General features: G+C 39.3%; 1 protein-coding gene across 1 annotated transcript in view; it reads left to right on the top strand.

The window, feature by feature from the left end:
- Positions 1-19,046, top strand: part of RGS7BP (regulator of G protein signaling 7 binding protein) — a 105,106-nt gene that overhangs the window by 45,209 nt on the left and 40,851 nt on the right. Inside the window, exon 3 of the mRNA XM_060635686.3 lies at positions 18,201-18,331. Coding sequence (XP_060491669.1) covers positions 18,201-18,331 — 131 coding nt within the window. The remainder of the gene's footprint in view (positions 1-18,200; positions 18,332-19,046) is intronic.

The raw sequence follows: 19,046 nt of genomic DNA, 5'->3' as shown, positions 1-19,046 counted from the left end.
TATTAATTGTGATTATTTCTTTCAAAGGCAGTAATATTATCTGAACATCTTTCCAAAATCATCCAGTTTTTAGGCTATATTTGCTACCTCCGACATTTTCTTGATTATTTAGCCTTTCAAGGAGGATATGTGTTACTGCATATCCTTTTTTTTTCTCCTTTGTCTTTGCTAATTTCTCAACAAAGCAGAATTTTTTGTTTTTGTAAAACAAAAGTTTTGGAATAAAAATGACCCAATATACCTAACATATATTCACTTTTAATTTCTTCTACATGGGAAGCAATTATTTGACCTGATTTGACATATTCTGGAAATAGAATTTCTTCTTTGTGCTCCACGTCGACTCCTAACACCTGCTTCTGAATTTAAATTGAGGGTTTTCTGGACTTTTAAATGTTGCTTTCTTCTTTCATTGACGTGCATGGACCATTTCATTTACTCGGAGGCTTTTGATTCTGTTTTGAAACAACATGGTCATGGTACAGTTGTAAATGCTCAGATAATCTGAAATCAGAATTTTTTATTTCATGGTCTTGTATGATCCAAAGGAAAATAAATGATCAAGATTTAACTTTTTTTCCTCTCTTAATGATAGTTTCTGTGGAATAAACCATATCGGATTCACACCTGCAATCTGTAATACTTTAATGCCAGTCCTTTTATTAAGGAATTTCTGGTGTTTTTGTGTTTTAGCCTATTTATCTTTTCTTTTCTTTTTGGAGCTTCATTGTTAATCTCACAGATGACCTAATATTGCCTGAATTTGTTACTGTTTCCTTCCTTCCTTCCTTCCTTCCTTCCTTCCTTCCTTCCTCCCTCCCTCCCTCCCTCCTTTCCTTCTTTCCTTCCTTCCTTCCTTCGTACCTTCCTTCCTTCCTTCCTTCTTTACTTTATTCCCCGCCCCCCAAAACAGCAGGCACACAGCATGCCTGCATTCAGTGTTTAGTGTAGTCAATATTAAAAGCCTGGACTTTGGAGACAGTATTCCAGTCCCAGCTTAATAGTTCTGTGATCCATGTGAAAGTAACCCATCCTCATCTTTCTCCATCTTTAAAATATCAAGGATATCTACATCAGAGAGTCTGTGTCAGATTGGGCAGGATAATTTGTGTGTTTCACTTCTGGCCATACACTTGGTTAGAAAACTCTAAGGGCATACAAGACAACTAAGTTGTGTAAGCTACAACAAGCAAACACCCTTTTAAATGTGTAACTCATCTTGTAGGAAAGAGAAGTCCCTAAAGTCAAACATGAAGGGGGAATAGGGGCACCTGGGTGGCTCATCGGTTAAGTGTCTGACTTCGGCTCCGGTCATGATCTCACAGATTGTGGGTTTGAGCCCTGCGTTGGGCTCTGTGCTGACAGCTCAAAGCCTGGAGCCTGCTTCAGATTCTGTGTCTTCCTCTCTTTCTGTCCCCTCCCCCTCTGGCACTCCATTTCCCTTTCTCTTTCTCTCTCTCTCTCTCTCAAATAAATAAATATTTAAAAAATTTTTTTACTGAAGAGGGAATAAAAAGCCAAGTGGTAGGCAGCATGGACTGATCCAATGGCTTCCCTGAAGGAATTTGCTGGCTCCATTACTGGTGAGCTTCCAGTCGGAAGGCCATGTAGGGACAGGAATTAGAGGTGAGATACTCCCATGAAGTCATGTGCTGGCTGTCTGTTCCTTGCCCCTCCAGATCGACTTTTCACCCACCTCCACCTTGTATCACTGGGCTCCCTTCTCCTCTGGCTTCCAGCTGGACTTAGCCAATAAGGAAGGAGTTGGGAAGGAAGGAGAAGAGTGAGGTCAGCATATTTATTTTCCTGTTTCCCTCCCTGTACAATCCCTTTGAAGTGGTTATGTCCCATGGGTGTCCGACATATACAACTCTCTCCCCTTGGGTCCCAGGAACATCTCTCTGCCCTCGTTCCTCAGAGTGGTGACAGCACCATGTGACCAGCTTCAGGTTGCTGTGACTCCCATTTGCTCTTCATACCTTTGTAATAAGGAATATGTAAAGAAATACTCCTCAAACCATCCACTGGTTTTCTGGTTGAGTTTCTGATACAAACCAAGAATTTCAAAGGGCCACATGTTTAGTGAAAAGGGAATCCAGGGGAAATGTACAACCAGCACAAAGAGATCACTTGCTTGATTTGGCCTTCTAAGAAATTAGAACCATGCTTTACCCTGCCATTGTAGCTCAAGAGCAACACATCTCAGATATCTACAGAGAAAGTCCTGCTGAATATGAGGTCACAAGCTTAAATTGTGAAACACACAAGGAAAGAATCTTGCAAAGGTGCAAGAGACATGGAAAATAGTAGGACTGAATTCTCCAAGAGCCTTAGTTAATAGCATTGCCTGAGGCGCCTGGGTGGCTCAGTCAGGTAAGTGTCCGACTTTGGCTCAGGTCGTGATCTAGCGATTCATGAGTTCAAGCCCCACATCAGGCTCTGTGCTAATCACTCAGAGCCTGGAGCCTGCTTCAGATTCTGTGTCTCCCTCTCTCTCTGCCCTTCCCATGCTCACACTCTGTCTCTCCCTGTCTCAAAAATAAATAAACATTAAAAAAAAATTTTTTTTAAAGCATTGCCTGATAATGACTTAGAGGAAGGGTGTCTTAAATTATCAAAGACACAGAAGACTTGAAAACATGAGAACAAATAGAGTATGTAAAAAGACCAAGCACGCCTGGAGAAGAATTCAAAAAATTTTCAGAAAGGAAAAACATATAATCATTAAAAATAAAAGAGGCACTCAGTAAATGGGCGATAAATCTTGCTACACCTCTCAGTGGACTGTTCCCTTATGACCTGAATGAGCAATTTGTATTTTACAAACATATTTGTCTGTGCTACTCAATGCAATGCAGTGTTTGCATGTTTCTTTTGTTTTAATAGTAGTGTGGTTTTTATCTAGTTGCGCCCGTTGGTCTCACCTAAAGTTGTTTTAACCTTCAAACAAAAAGCTGGAAGTAAAAATGCAGACAAATTTTCATGCATTTTGAAAAATACAATGGGAAAAAATTGTTCTGAAGTTTTAGAGGATACAAACTAAAAGAAATCAAGGAGTGTATAAAATTGCTAGGAAGCAGCACCAGAAGAAAAAAGATAAATATTACCTGGGATTTAGAGCAGAGACTTTAGCTGAAAATAGGCGATGGGTACGGACGGACAGTTGGCAGAAGGAAACATGAGGGAAAATAGTCAACTCTGCTCGTGGTTGAAAAAAACACATATAGAAATATAGAATTGTACGCACTGTAAATTAGCAAAATGTCAAAAAAATGAATACAGCCTGTTCTGGTAATTCTATGTTAAAATTGGCCTACGTATATATTTCTAGAGACACAGAAATTTAAACTTACATAATTAAAATAAAAACCACAGTTCCTTAGTCACAGTAGCCGATTTCAAGCGCTCAATAGCCACATGAAACTAGGAGCTATCATACCTTTCAGCACAGAATATTTCCATTAGCACAGGAAATGCTACTGAACTGGAGTCTGGAGGATAGACACAGGAGCAATAGATCTTAAAGATGCACAACTCTCTTGACATTTCAAGTTGTTCTCCAATGCTTTTAGCAGTTGATCTTTGCATTGATACGTTACCCAATGTCCTCTTAAACACTTGGCATTTTCAGACCTATTTTTCTAATCTAATGGAATGAAATAATATATCTCGCTGATTTAAAAAATTTGCATTTTCCTGATTACTAATTAGGTCAAGTATTTTTTTCACGTATTTATTAGCCTTTCATATTTCCTCTTCCGTGAGTTGCTATTTTTTTCCTCCACATTACCATGTTGAAATCATTTAAAATGGGAAAATGTTTATGATATAGTGATAAGTTAAAAAAAAAAAAAGGACAAGCTTTTATTCTTTGTTTTCTAAGTCTTCCTCTTAGCTCCACGTAGACAGAGTGATTATTTTTCTTTATCCCTGCTATTATTTTTATTTGACATTATTCCTTTCTGGTAGAACACTGTGTGCTTGACCTAAAAAAAAAAAACTGTCTGTGTTTGTGTGTATGTGTGTGCCTGTCTGTGTCTGTGTGAATGTATGCGTGTGTGTATAAAAGCAAGGACAGAGCGGAGAGAGAAAAACAACATTTCAAGATTTGTATCTTTAATTAGACTACATGTTTAAATTGCAAAGGAAACTGCCTTCCATAACTCAAGTAGAAGGAAATGAATTTGTGTATATTGTTTGGAGACCTCACATATTCATGTTTTGGAAGTTAACTTAAGCACACAGTAGTCCAAGTAGTCAACTTGGAAAAGAAATGACATTCTTTAAAGAAGTGAAACTGCAGTGTTTAGAAACAAAAACAGAAACAAGACAAAGAGAAATGATAGTGTAAAAACCGAATAGAAATTAATTCCTGCCCAACTTCAATCCTTGGGAAAAACGGGCTGTATTCCCTAGCATGTTTCATGGCAGTTTTGGCGTCCAGCACGTGGAACCTTCCACTAGTGAAACGCAATTAAGTTCCCACACGTACCCACGCAGATTTGTCCCCTATTGGTCCTTTCCCTCTGTTTTACTGTCAACCAGGCTCTTTTCTATTATTCTTTCATTTCCTGCCTAGATCATCTTTCCCAATTTCCCTGTTTACACTCTGCTGAACGACGTTTCCCACCCCCGGTACAGGTGCTCTTTACAGCAGGTCCGAAGAGAACAAGGATTTTTACCTTTAACAAAGACAGACAGGAGCCGTCTTTATACCTGCTCATTGAGACTGCAGTCTCTAGATGATGTTGCAGCCTCACATCCTCCAAGTGATTTTTGTTAGCTGTAGGCATACCGGGTATCTGTTATGGATGTCTGGAATTTTAGTAGCGTGGGCTAGAATATGCCTTTGTGCATTCTCTCTCTTTCCCACTTGCTTCGAAATGAGCACCCCTGTAAGTGACTTGTTTAGAACAAGAGTCAGAGAGCCTCTCAGTTTATTGTTCTTGCCCTTGCCCTTGCCCTTGCCTGGAACAGTGCCACTTTCCAGTGGACTCACTTTGCGGGGCTCTTTGTTAACTCATGTACAAATTTGTAAAGTGGGTGTTGCTGCTTTTCCTTTGATTTGCAGTAAGGTGTCAGTTCATTCTAAGGGTGTTGTGACATGAGTTATAGGACAGGAAATGAAAGAAGGCCACAACGAAGTAAAATTGATAAAACAAGATGTTTTTAAAATTAGGATTAAACCTTGCCCAGTAAAACCTGGAGCGCCAAGGAAATAGGATTTGCAACTTGAATGCACACCCTTCAGGAGGCCTCTCAGAAGAATTGCCAAGCAATGCTTGACTTCCCAGGGGCACTTGTGCTGCGGGATGCCATATCACTGTGGTCCTAGAACCTCCCATGGTCTTCCATCTGCTGAAGTTTGAGCTAAGGTGTGCATATTTGGATCTACTTGCTAAGATTTCCCTAACGTGTATCCTGGATGTTATCTAAAAACATTTTTCTTTCCAAGTGCCTGGAATGTACTGGGACTTTTCCTGAAGCTACTCTTTTGCATAACAGAGTCAGATTTGCAGCTGTGCAAATGATTTGGGGGTGCTCCATAGGGTCACCTGCTTTAAATATCAGCCTTACCACTGGAATGCTGGCATTATTACTTCTTTTCTTTGATGCTGGATGCCTTCCCTAAAGGGTATGGCTGTAAGAAGCTACCCCATTGCTTCACAAAGTGTGGTTCCTGAATCAGCTGGGAACTTATTAGAAATCGAATAACCAGACCCCAGACCAGACCCACTGAACTGGAAACTCGAGGGACAGAGCCCAGGGTTCTGTGGTTTAACAAGACTTTCAGGTGATTCCAATGCTCATTAAAATTTGAGAGCCTCCTACTAAAGCCTGTGGATGTCAAAGTGACATGTGCAGATGATGTGAAAGGAAATATTGTAACTTTATACTTCATAGTCTCCATTTCTAATGTCAACTTTTGTGCACTGTATATACCTAATATGTGTTATTGTTTATGTATAATTTATCAACACATGCATGTTGTGTACTAACTAGGAGTTCATGTTTAATTTTGTTATTGATACAGATGCATGATACACAAAGTTTGAAGACCACTTGTATAACATTCAAAAACGCTTATGCTTTAACTCCAGCTGAGCTATTAGCCAGCAATCATGTCATGCATTCGTGTTCATATATTTATCTCCTTTGTTCTAAAATGCTTTGCAAATAATTTATAGCATTCATTTCTCCTGTTGTACAGAGAAGTCTCACATTCCCAGTAAAGTGATAAAAAAGAGACCTCTCTGTTGCATCCTGGATTCTTTTTGCCTCTCTTTGAACAACACAGAGAATAATGATGGCCCATGAACAGCATCAATGGTGCCTTCCCACATCCAATGTGCATGCAGAAAAAGCACAAAGAGCTAGAAAGAGGAATCTATGCCCAGTCCTCGCCATGCCCTTTTCCCACTCCCATTACTCTGCTTAGATGGAGGAGTCCCTGCGGCCTGGGGGGCACTCTGTTCTCGTTGGCAGTTTTCCTCACTCCCCAACAAATACCAGCTTGCACGAGCCTGGTGTGCCTCCTGTGTTGCACACTTATGCTCCCTTTGTCTTATGTATTCCTGAGCTCCCCAGAGAATACCAGTGTGCACTTGCTATAAATGGAAAAAATGGAGGAACTAGGAGTACGGCGGACTTTCAAGCCACAATAATTTAGGAGCTCAACAAAGGAAAAGAAAAAAATGATTATTTCATTCCTAGCATAGTGTTTGCATAAAGTGTACTCTCCATAACTGTGCATGAGGTGAATGAACAAACATACATACAGTTCGGTTCCTGAGCACGGTGTTCTAGTAAAATTACATAGCAGCTTAAAAGCAAAAATACAGGTTTGAGTCTTACCACCGTCCTTATTATCGGTGTGACCTCGAGGAAGTCCCATAGCCTCTGTTAAGCCTCATTTCCTTTACTCTGTAAATCAAAGATAAGGGTAGTAAGTACTTCATAAACTTACTGTGAGAATTAAGTGAGATGTAGCTGCTCAGCATGGTATCTGACACATGGTAAACTCCCGGGAAAGGTTAGTTAAGTCATACGTCGCTAATGCTGAACCAAATGCCAAAAATTCACAAAGCGTATTCCTGCCCTCAAGCCCTTTCTGAGTGAAGTTCACGCACTCTTTTTTCCCTAGCTAAGGCCAATGATCTTACGTAATCTATGCTTTTCTGAAAATCAAAAGCAATGCCTTTATTGAAGAGACTGACCTAAACATTTGTTAATCACTATCTCCTCCCGCCCATATGTCTGTCTGTCTGGAAGAGTTATTTCTGTTCTTGAGCTACAACTACTGGCAGAGGGGCAGAGTTCTTTTCATTCTGTCTCACCTAATGGAACATTATACTTCATCATTAAGAAAGAAGGGGAAAATTATATGTAGATCTCCACGCTGGAGCCATTTAGTTGAAAACTAGATGGCAGTAAAATGATACCACATCAAGGAAGGAATAAAAGGGTACAAGTTTTCTATCACTGTTTGGAAAAATTAATTTGTCTCTGAGGAGACTTTATAGCATGTTATCATCAAATAAAGAGACCCTAGGATAATAACGGAAGTTTCTATGAACTCTGAAAAAAATGACTCCAGAAAAAGTAACACAGTACTTTCCTTTTTCCCCCAGAATCACCCTTTGTGAATAATGGGAAATGAACAAATATTATTTGAACTAATGGTTAAGTAAGAAGAAAGCCTGTGACAAAGGTGTGAGGATGTCTAGGCACAATGTGCAGAATTGCTTCCCGGGAACACTTCTTTGCCCATTCATTTGGGCTTGTTACAACCACATAATTCCCATATATGACTTGACTTCAATATTTTCAATAATGTATGAAGTAGGTCTTACTGTCCTAATTCAGTATTTCAGGTAGTAAGAATTTGAGACACTGCTCAAGTTCACACAGTTGTAAGTAATGAAATCAAGATATAAACCCCAACCCACTTACGGCCTCATGTGGAGGATGGGAAGGGGCCTTTAGTTCATCTTTTTTCCTTCTTTGAGAAAATGTGAATTACTGCAGCAAAGTGGATCCCTTCCTCCTGTGCTCACATTACCACTGCTTTGCCTCACTGACTTGAATACTCCAAGGTTACTAGCCTTGCCCCTCTGAGACCGCTAGATCTGTCACATGGACTCATACATTGGGTCAGCCTTAAACGTTCAGTTTGATTCATTTCAAAAAACATGAACTGAGAGCCCTCAACGAACCAGGCACTCTGCTACGGGCTTGAGAACCAGCAATAATGGATAAACTTCTTGCTCCTGAGGTATCAGTCTGGAAGGAAATAGACCAAAATGATAATAATGGATAACTCTGGCATTGGTTTAAGTTCTCTTTTCCTCTTTTTTCTTATCTGCATAAAATGTCTGCTAGCATGTGTTACTTTTATAGAAGAGCTTAAAGAAAAAAAACAAGGGCTACAAGAAAAGAAACTCTTCGGAAACTGATCTCTAATGACAAAGGCTGAACCAACACCATTACCCCAGCCTTCTGACTCTTTACATCATAGAGGCACTGTTGTTCAAAGCCACTTTGGGGAACTGTTTAATTGAGAACCTGCTAGATATCAGACAATCTGTTCAGTGTTGGAAGTTATAGAGATAAATAACATAAACTTTGACAATTTTGGAAAAACGGTGGGATATGATATTTTCCGTTTATACTGATACTGGTGTCTTCTGTTTGCATAAAGCTTTCGCCTGTTTTTGTACAAAGTAGCTATTACACCCGTCTAGAAATGCACAATGCCATGTTGACATGAAGTGTCTTCTTTTGAGAGCTATGCAAAAAAAAAACCCATAAATTATCATTGCATGCCAATAGAAACACAGAATAACCCCACAGAATCCTCTTAAACATAGTATTTAAAGAACCTCTAGTGTTGGGTAGGAGTCTGAAGCTGAAAAAGTAAACTGCAAAATGCTAAAAAAAAAAATTATAATAATCCCAACGCTCCTCAAAATCCTTCCTGTAAACGAGGGAATGAACTAGAGGGCTAACCCAAAGTGCTAGCACAGAGCAGAATGCTGTTGTTATTAATATGATAAATAGATGCCAGAAATGCCAACTCTCTACCCTCTGCCTCAACCCTCTCCAAATAGCCTTACTGGCTTAATCCTTTTATGAGTCTAAAAAAAATAATTCAGGCCTCATGCAGACCATATTGGACTCTCATGGTCTTCTGTCACCCTTCAGACCCTCGCCCTAGATAAACAGCTCCTCACATGTCAGAGGAAACCATTGGCACTGACAACCACAATGGATTTGATCGTTACCCTATAACTATACAACTGATATGTCATCATTCATTATTCAAGTATTGATCACCATCTTGTGCTGTTACAGATAAATGAGATGAGGCCTTTTTTTAAAATCAAAAACTCTCTTTTGGATAAACTGAAGGAGTTAAATTTGGTCAGCTCAGTTATTGGAGGTTGTTTTAAAACTGCGTTATTATTTCGGCAATATTGATGAAGCCTATGGCTTTAGCTAAAGAGAAATATGACATCACATAAATTAATGACATGATTAAGAATGAAGGGCTAAATACCATTTAGATAAACCAAGAGTTTAATATGCTAAGCCCTAAAACTCCAGCAGATAAAAGCAGGAGTTAACTGCAAGCTGCAATTAATGACCCAGACTTTGAATATAATGAAAATTAATGAGCTGAATTCTTTCTAGTGTAACACATGATAATCGACCTTTGAAGATCATTGGTATCAGATAAAAACAATAAACATTAGACCATAAAAATCTTGATTTTCAATGCAGAAAATATTTTCCAAATGCAATGTAAAAACGTAATACACTTATTTAAATATAAATATATACACATATATATGCATATATATTTACAAATAAACAGATCCTGGCTATAGTCGGTGGGATAGGGCTATGTTGTAATAATGTCCATGGTGCTGATTGCCATCCCAGCAGAGATTCAGGAATCCAGGACTCAGACTCTAACAGCCACAGACCTCTCTCTGCTAGCTGTAAGAACGACAAGACAGCACTTGGGTGGCTCAATCAATTAAGCATCTGACTCTTGATTTTGGCTCAAGTCATGATCTCAGGGTCATGAGATCCAGCCCTGCTTTGGGCTCCAAGTTGGATGTGGAGCCTGCTTAAGTTTCTCTCTCTCCCTCCCTCTCTCTCTGCCCCTCCCCCGTTCTCTCTCTCTCACTCTCTCTCAAAAACTTAAAAAACAAAAAAAGAATCACAAGATCCAATAGACCAGGACCTAAAGAGCTGTTTGCAGACCCCATGTCTCCCAACCAGAGACCATAAAGAGAAAACATTGAGAGAATCAGGGAAAAAAAAAAAAAAAAAAAAAAAAAAAAAAAAAAAGGAAATTCCAAGAGATTCTCAAGCCAGAAAGGAGAAAGGGTAGGGAAGCAGACCAAGACAGAATAAGAAAGATACTTCATTTTGGAGAGTGAAGAAATATTGCTTTATAAATATTAGCTTTCCCTGTATCAATAAACATAAGTCTCAAGTATCAAGCAAAGGAAATCATAATGTGCACCCCATTAACTCCTTCATCCTCTAATGTCCGGAGAAATGCCCACAAAGTCCCTTCAGAATCACCACAAAAGTCATCACCTCTTCCCAACCTCCCCAGTAATGCCTTAAACAGTAACATTTAAAATAAATAAAAGATTGTTCATAATTCAATAGTAATATTTTTAGTCTTCAGTATCAGTATCATAATGTCAGGAAGCTGATGGATATTGTTTAAATGTTTAAATATGGTTTTTTACTCTTTAAATGGGAAAAAAGTGAATAAGATGCTTCAGTAATGCTACCCATTATTTATCCAAGCTCCCTTCTGCTGCATGGGGAAATGTCAAAGGTCCTGCCAGAGGGCAAACCAAAAGCCACAGGGAGATGAAGACCAGAATGTGGCCCTAGATCATGAAAGGTGCTGGCCCCTCTGGGCCCCGGATGCTTTGCATAAAGACACCTGAAGAAGCCACCCACAGATTTTCAGGTGTGTTTCCAGTTTCACTCCTTTGTTAAAGTCAGGTTTCATTTCTGACTGAACCTGAATGGCTTCAGGGCAGAGTCTGATCCCAGCTCTTGTTCAGGGACCCTCGAGGAAGTCACAGAACTCTATGTTCCCATGCAAGGACGTGCTGGCAAGTGAGGGGAGTTACTGCAATTACTTCTTCAGAGGTTCCTGGAGGAACCAAACTTGTCATGACTCTCTATGAAGAACATAGAAGAGGTTGCCACCAAAAACACAAGTTTCATGAAAACCCAGTAAAGAAAGATTATGAGAAAAATGGAGACTATAGGGAGAGTCAACTATTATATATATAGATACCTTGAAAAAACGTCTGGTTTCTGTTCTCCTGATTAACTGGTCTTCTCTTTTATTTATTTTTTTTTAAATTTTTTTTTTAACGTTTATTTATTTTTGAGATGGAGAAAGACAGAGCATGAACAGGGGAGGGGCAGAGAGAGAGGGAGGCACAGAATCTGAAACAGGCTCCAGGCTCTGAGCTGTCAGCACAGGGGCTCGAACTCACGGAGTGTGAGATCATGACCTGAGCTGAAGTCAGACGCTCAACCGACCAAGCCACCCAGGCGCCCCACTGGTCTTCTCTTTTAATTGCAGTGCTTATTTTGGTATAAAACAGTATAGTCATGGGGCACCTGGGTGGCTAAATAGGTTAAGCATCCAACTTCATGGTTTGTGTGTTGGAGCCCCACGTCGGGCTCTGTGCTGACAGCTCAGAGCCTGAAGCCTGCTTCGGCTCCTGTGCCTCCCTCTCTCTTTACCCCTCCCCTGCTCACATTCTCTGTCTCTCAAAAATAAACATTAAAAAAAAATTTTTTTCAAGGAGTGTAGTCACTTAGTAGGTATCTAGCATCAATTCCATGTTTTTGAACATGGCTAGAGCCTGTAATTATGTTTAAGAATTTTAAACCTGGGGCACCTGGGTGGCTCAGTTGGTTGAGCATCTGACTTAGGCTCAGGTCATGATCTACAGTTCATGAGTTAGAGCCCTGCATCGAGCTCTGTGCTGACAGCTCAGAGCCTGGAGCCTGCTTTGGATTCTGTGTCTCCCTCTCTCTCTGCTCTTCCCCTGCTCATGCTCTGTCTCTCTCTCCTTCAAAGATAAATAAAAACATTTAAAACAATTTTTTTTAAGAATTTGAAATGTATGGAGCCCCCTGGATTGCCCAACTTCAGTCAGGTCATGACCTCCACAGCTTGTGAGTTCGATCCCCGTATCCGGCTCTGTGCTGACAGCTCAGAGCCTGGAGCCTACTTTATATTCTGTCTCCCTCTGTCTTTGCCCCTCCCCTGTTCACACTCTGTCTCTCTGTCTCAAAAATAGTTAATAATAACCATTAAAAAATGATAAAAAGAATTTGAAACCTAGAATAACTGAGACACACATACATACACACACGAGCGCGCATGCACACACACACACACACACACACACACACACACACACACACATTTTCCTTCTCTGCCCTGTAATTATCCATTGATTACTTAAACTATGAAGCCACCGTGAGACCTCTCCTTCATGGAAAATATATGAAGGCAGGACTCTGAAGCTGTCCCTGCATTTGACACAGAACTGGGGTATACTGTTGTGAGTGGCATCCATCTGAGAGGAAATCACTGGGGGAAAGGGGGGGCGGGTGGTTACTGACAGACGTTTGGAGCTCACTATCCTTGGGTCAAGTCAGTGAATCCTCTTCCTCCCTAGCTATTTGCTCTGAAAAATAAAGAGAGGATATCATTCCCTTTCTACATGCCCTTTGGCTTCCTGAGTCTTGTCTTGCCATTTCGCCTAATAGCCGACAACAGAATTGATTCTGAAAGGAGAAACTTGGCTGTATCTGCTGCAGCAGAAGTTCTGGTTTCTGTCTCCGGGAGCTGACAAACCCCAAGTGTTCTGCCTCACCCAAGTCCGTGAAATGCTGAGGGGTGGCTGTCAATGGGGTCACACCTCCTTTTCTCAGCCTAATGGCGTGTTTATTTAACCAAAACCCATACTGGGGAACTCGAAGCAAATAAACAATGTTGCAGAAGAGCAGATAATTTTTAAAACTGAAGACCACACTCAAGCATAAAGCTAAGTAAACACAACTTTGATGTGTTAAGATGGATTGCAGCCAACTTCCAACAATCCTTCACCGTTTTTACTGGGTTTCCCACACATGATCTCATTTGATCCTTGCAACAACCTTGAGATATTACTTTCATCACCAATAGTTGTTATCCCTGTTTCACAGCAGAGGAAACTGAGTCTCAGAGAAGTTAACATGATTTTCCAGGGATTACTGTTCTAAGCAGCAATGTCTACATTTAGAGCTGAGTTTTCTGACTCTAGACCCATTCTCCTTTTTTAATGTCTTGCTGCCTTCAACTAAATATGTAAACCATTACATGAGGGACAAACTTTCAAAACAACAAATATTTTGCTGGTTTTTAAAAAGCTCTTAGCAGTTGCATAGAACACCAAAAGTCTGGCAACCTCGATAAAAGAGCAGACCGATGCAGGGCCAGAGCATTTATAACTAAAATCCCTAGTGTGTTCACTCCTGAACTTGACCTTACTAGTTGTTAAGCTTCTCAGTTGATTTGTTCAATTTAGACCATGTAATTATTTGGGGAACCATAAATCCTTGGACACCAAGTAAATGCCCATCACCTAGATTCTACAATTAACATTATAGTATACTTGCTTTGTCTGTCTGTCCATCCCTCTAGCCAACCAGCAATCCATATTATTTTTCTGAAGCTGCAGATATCAGTAAATTTTATACCTAAATAATTCAGCATGCATATCATTAATTATCAATAATTGCTGATGGCTCTTATTTTTTAAGTAAAACTTGCATATAATCAAATATACAGATATTAAGCGTACCATTCGGTAAGTTTTGCCAAATGTATACACCCATGTAACTCAAACCTCTGTCTAGATATGGAATACTACCCTCGCCCCAGAAAGCTCCTTCTCTGCATGCTCCTTCCCAAATCCCCTCCTCACCATTATTCTACTATTTATCACTGACAGTTAGTTTTATCTCTTCTAGAACTTCATATAAATGTGTTCATGTGTTTGTGATTCATTCATGTTGCTTTGTGTATCAAGAGTTTACTCCTTTGAATTGTTGAGCATCACTCTACTGTAAGAATATAACTAGTCCTCTTGACAGACACATGGGTTATTTGCAGTTTTTAGGTATCCTAAATAAAATTACTATGAACAGTCTTATAGAGATCTTTTTGTGAATATGTTTTCATTTCTTTTGTTAAATACCTAGAAATGGATTGCCAGGTCACAAGTAGGTATATGTTTAGTTTCATAAGAAACTTCCTTAACTCTTTTTGAAGAAATTGCACTGTTTTAACTCACATCAACAATGTCTGGAGAGTCCCTGTTGCTTCACATGATCAGCAACGTTCGGCATTTTCAGGCTTTTTTAATTTTAGCCATTCAGGTGGGTGTGTATCATATTACTTTTTTAGTTATCAAATAAGAATATTCACAGAGTATATCCACACTTCCATTATCAAGGGGCATCTCAGGCAAAATCTGTATCTAAATCCCCCTATTACTATACCAGTTCAGGCTTCTTAAGTCATATGATTATGACATTAAATCTTGATTCTCATCCTTCAGGAGTTGATGGAAAGATTCATTATTTAACTTCAATTGGAGCTCCAAGTCACTGACTATCATTGAAGTTGATTTTTAGAATGTTTGCCCATTAAAACTAAGACTTTCTATTAATCAAAATTATCAGGTTGGCTCTTGATTTATGCTCAATAGAAAAATAAATAAATAAGCACAGCCTAGTCACAAACCTGTAAAATTTCTTTGACTAAATTAAATGGGCACCACCACAAAGGTGACTCTCTTAGACTTAAACTTGATATTAATAAGAGTGAATCCATATAGACTAAGCTTAAGTAATAATACGTGGTAAAGTTACTTCCACGTTAAGATGCTTCCAGTTGCTGGAGGAAAAGTCATAGGCCTAATTCTGTCTTAATGTAAGTTATTCCTTCGGTCTTCTAATTTATCCTTAGAAAGTTTCAAGCTTTCACATTGCTGTTTTCTTGGCTTTTCCTGCATTTTCTCTGTTATAACTTCATTGTTCATTTATTATGAAAATAACCTACATGATCTTTTTTTTTTTAATGTTTATTTTTGAGAGACAGAGACAGAGTGTGAGCAGGGGAGGGGCAGAGAGAGAGAGACAGACACAGAATCTGAAGAGGCTCCAGGCTCTGAGCTGTCAGCACAGAGCCCGATGCGGGGCTCGAACTCACAAGCCATGAGATCATGACCTGAGCCGAAGTCGGACGCTTAACCGACTGAGCCACCCAGCCGCTCCCACCTACATGATCTTAATGCTTATCAAAATGTATTTCAGTCCACTGCTTATAACATTAGACATATTATAACTCATTTGACATTTTGTCTTTAATGAACTTTTAATCATCAGCAGCAGTAATGCAGCTTAGAGCCCTGAAGCAGGAAGAACAAATTGTACAAATCCTGAAGCTAATGGAACTGGTCAAGGCATCTCATTAAACACTAACATAAACAATATAGTAACTTTTCCACTTCTCTTTAACTAGTTCCTTTCTTTCTTTGACTATAATTTTCCAAGATATTAAAGGATACTCTGCAAGTATATGTATGAATTTTTGAACCAGAAAATTTATAGTGCAACCTTAGCATCAATTAATCATTGTTAGGCACATTATATTTCTGGTGGCACCCATTCAGTTCTTCCCTGCACCATCTAGGATGGGCAAAATGGTTCCACAGTTTTAAGAATCCCCATTGGTTACAGAGGCGTTAGGGAGATGGCATCTGCAGAAACCTTATGAATTAGGCATTTTAATCTCTGTCCTGACTTGCCTTTTTCAGGAGCACTAAATATACTACTTTATTGTTCACCATCTACCTGTAAGATAATAAAACATACTGGTTCTTGGGGCGGCTGAGTTGGTTAAGTGTCCCACTTCGGCTCAGGTCATGATCTCCCGGTTCGTGAGTTTGAGCCCCGCGTTGGGCTCTGGGCTGACAGCTCAGAGCCTGGAACCTGCTTTGAATTCTGTGTCTCCCTCTCTCTCTGTCCCTCCACCACTTATGCTCTGCCTCTCTCTCAAAAATTAATAATAAAACATTTAAAAAACATTAAAACATACTGGTTAAGATATGTTAATATGATAATCCTTTGTTTAAGTTACATCAAATGTCACCTATATATGAGTTTGCGTATTTTTGGAACTAAGTACTAGGCACATGTTTTGTACTTCTGAAAATAAGGATACTCCATGGCTTGAAATGATGTTACAGTGACTGTCCCACACATCAAATGTGCGATAAATACTACAGATTTATTATAAGTTCCTTTTGTTTTAATCTGCATATGTGCCACGAGGGCCAACGCTATGCACAGGTGAAAACAGGTAGCTATTTTGGGACGATGAAGGAGCACAGAAAAGACCTGCCTGCCTTCACATATTTTTCCTCTACGCTGCCTTAGGGATAAGACACTACCTTCAGATTTTTCTGTCAAAATCAACATCTTAGGGTAATACACCAGAATCGTTTTTTACTCTATGAACCATTAATGCCCATTATTCCTCCAGAATCTAGTAGAACCATGAAGGGATGGAACACAGAGACAGTGTGAAAGGCTGCAGATGATATAACGTGTGGTTGGGGGCACGGAGAGGGGTAGTGGGGAAGAACCCCAGGTAGCCCGGGGCAGCTGAAGGGTGAAAGCTCCGGAAGAAAATCTGGGACTTTCACAAAAGATACACTTGTTTCCAGTGTCGGCCTGGGGCTAGACCCATGAGACACAAATGAGAAACCAGCAAAGTCCTTTATTTTCTGGAGAAAGCCGAATTTTGCATGTGAGCTCTTCTGAGGCACTTGGCTGTGGCGTAGGAAAGGCAGAATAACTTTGCCGGCCTCAGTACTACTGAGGCAAAACCCTGGTGCATTTCCTCGTGTTACATAAGCCATATAGTTAGATAAACGCTGGTTCATCTACTAAATAAGTACTGAAAATGAAAAGTGATTATCCTTGTCAAGTGCTGTGTAAATGCAAACTCTTTTTACTGTGAGTCCAGAACTTAAATAAAAAATCAAGCCATCATTCTTTTTCCGATAATTGCCCCTAACATTTTGCCAGTGACCACTTTATAAAGGAATCAAATCCAAATGCTGGATTATTTAATCAGATTTCACTGCATTTTAAATGAACGGGGATAGAAGGTGACACTTTAGGACATGTGACAGAGCTCATGTCTAGGCTCCTTCCATTTCTAATGTATCTCTAAACTTTATCCCTTTTATTTAGATTGCTTTATTCAACACATGCAATTTTAACAGCATATAAAGGGTTTTTCTGACAATGTACTGTTCCCTAAATAAAAAAATAAAAGTGATCCCTCCATGTTTTATCATATTCCCATTTATACATTTTATCATAGGCAACAGAGAAAGGTTCAAGGACTTTAGAATAAATTTTAGAGCATAAGTTCAGTAATTATTTAGCTTTAGATTGTTAAGCATATATTAGAATTGTATTACTTTTCCTTTTCATAAAATGTTTCTGTTTTCACTAAAATCAGTTGGCCTTTTGTAAATTAACCATAGCAAACAATAAAGGAATATTCTTCAGACTGAGACAAAAGACCTTGATAAAAATAACTGATATCTTGGCTCTCTAATCATATTATTCTAGAGCCTTAATATTAAAGAGCTCTCATAATTGGCAATTGAATAGCTCTCCGTTAGTCTCTCTAAAAATAAGAGTTTTTAATCTCTTCTTGCAGGCTAGAAGAGTCTTATGATTCAAATATATTTTGGAAATCTGTTTCAACAGTTAAATCAAAAATGTCTGATATTTTCAATTACTTAAAACATTTATGATTTTAAGCTCCCAGCAGAAATCTGCTGCTGAAGGGGAAAAAAAATTAAGAGCTGTTAGTCAGAAAGACGCTTATGTAAGAACTGTGACATTGGTCATTGCTTTGAAAGCAGGAAGTCCTATATTTTAGACTCAAGGCTTTAAGGAATCTTTATTGAGCATCCCTTCCCCCCCCCCCCCCCCAGCTGAGACAAATGGCTGATGAGTGAAATCTTGAGAAATGCTCACAGCTTTTCTCCTTCATTCTGTTACAGCCCGGAAGATGGTGAGATCCATCCAGAAATCTGTCGGCTTTATATCCAGCTGCAGTGTTGCTTAGAAATGTACACAACAGAGATGCTCAAATCCATATGTCTGCTGGGGTCTCTTCAGTTTCATCGAAAAGGTATCTGCATTTAGTGTATTGCCATAAACACTGAGGAATGTTAAACAAAAGCTTATCTTTCCCAAAGCCCTAAATGCACCCCATGGCTATCTACACACAATTAGAATGGATGTAAATGTTCAGGGAATGTTTGACATAAATTAATAAAAGAACTCTAGACCAATACTAAGTGCATAAGAACACTGATCATCTTGAACAGAAATTGTGGTAGAAACTGTTCTCAAATGTATCATTTTACCACTTGTGAACATGACTTTGGTTACAATCAGCGTGGGGAATAAAAATATATAACAATCTTACTAGGGGTAAATGCCATCCAAGACTGCTGCTATTTCCCTAAATGAATTTGGCTGCAAGAAGACAAATTACATATTATGTCTCAAAGATTTAAAAATAGGGGGAACTCAACCAACAATAGGGAGGCAGATGAGTAACAGAAAAATCTCATTCCTGGACTTAAATCATAAAGGAATGTATTGGCTAAAAGGCCTGAAACTTCCAGAGGTGCCCATGACTTGAGCGTGGTTTGATCAGACTTTTGACTCACATTCTGAATGATCCTCTCTGCCTTCTCCTGGGGGTTGGCTTTACCCTCACACTGCTTTCCCTGACATCAGCGAACTGATTCCAATGGGTCCAGTCATCACACCTGCATACTAAAGGATCCATAAAGAGACTTTTCCCCCACTATAGACTAGAAAATGTCCTGAGCTTC

This window comes from Panthera onca, chromosome A1, assembly GCF_046562875.1.
Source record: "Panthera onca isolate mPanOnc1 chromosome A1, mPanOnc1 haplotype 2, whole genome shotgun sequence".
NCBI classification, from domain to species: Eukaryota; Metazoa; Chordata; class Mammalia; order Carnivora; family Felidae; genus Panthera; species Panthera onca.
Note: the sequence above shows the minus strand (reverse complement) of the source record. Positions and strands in the feature narration are given on the sequence as shown.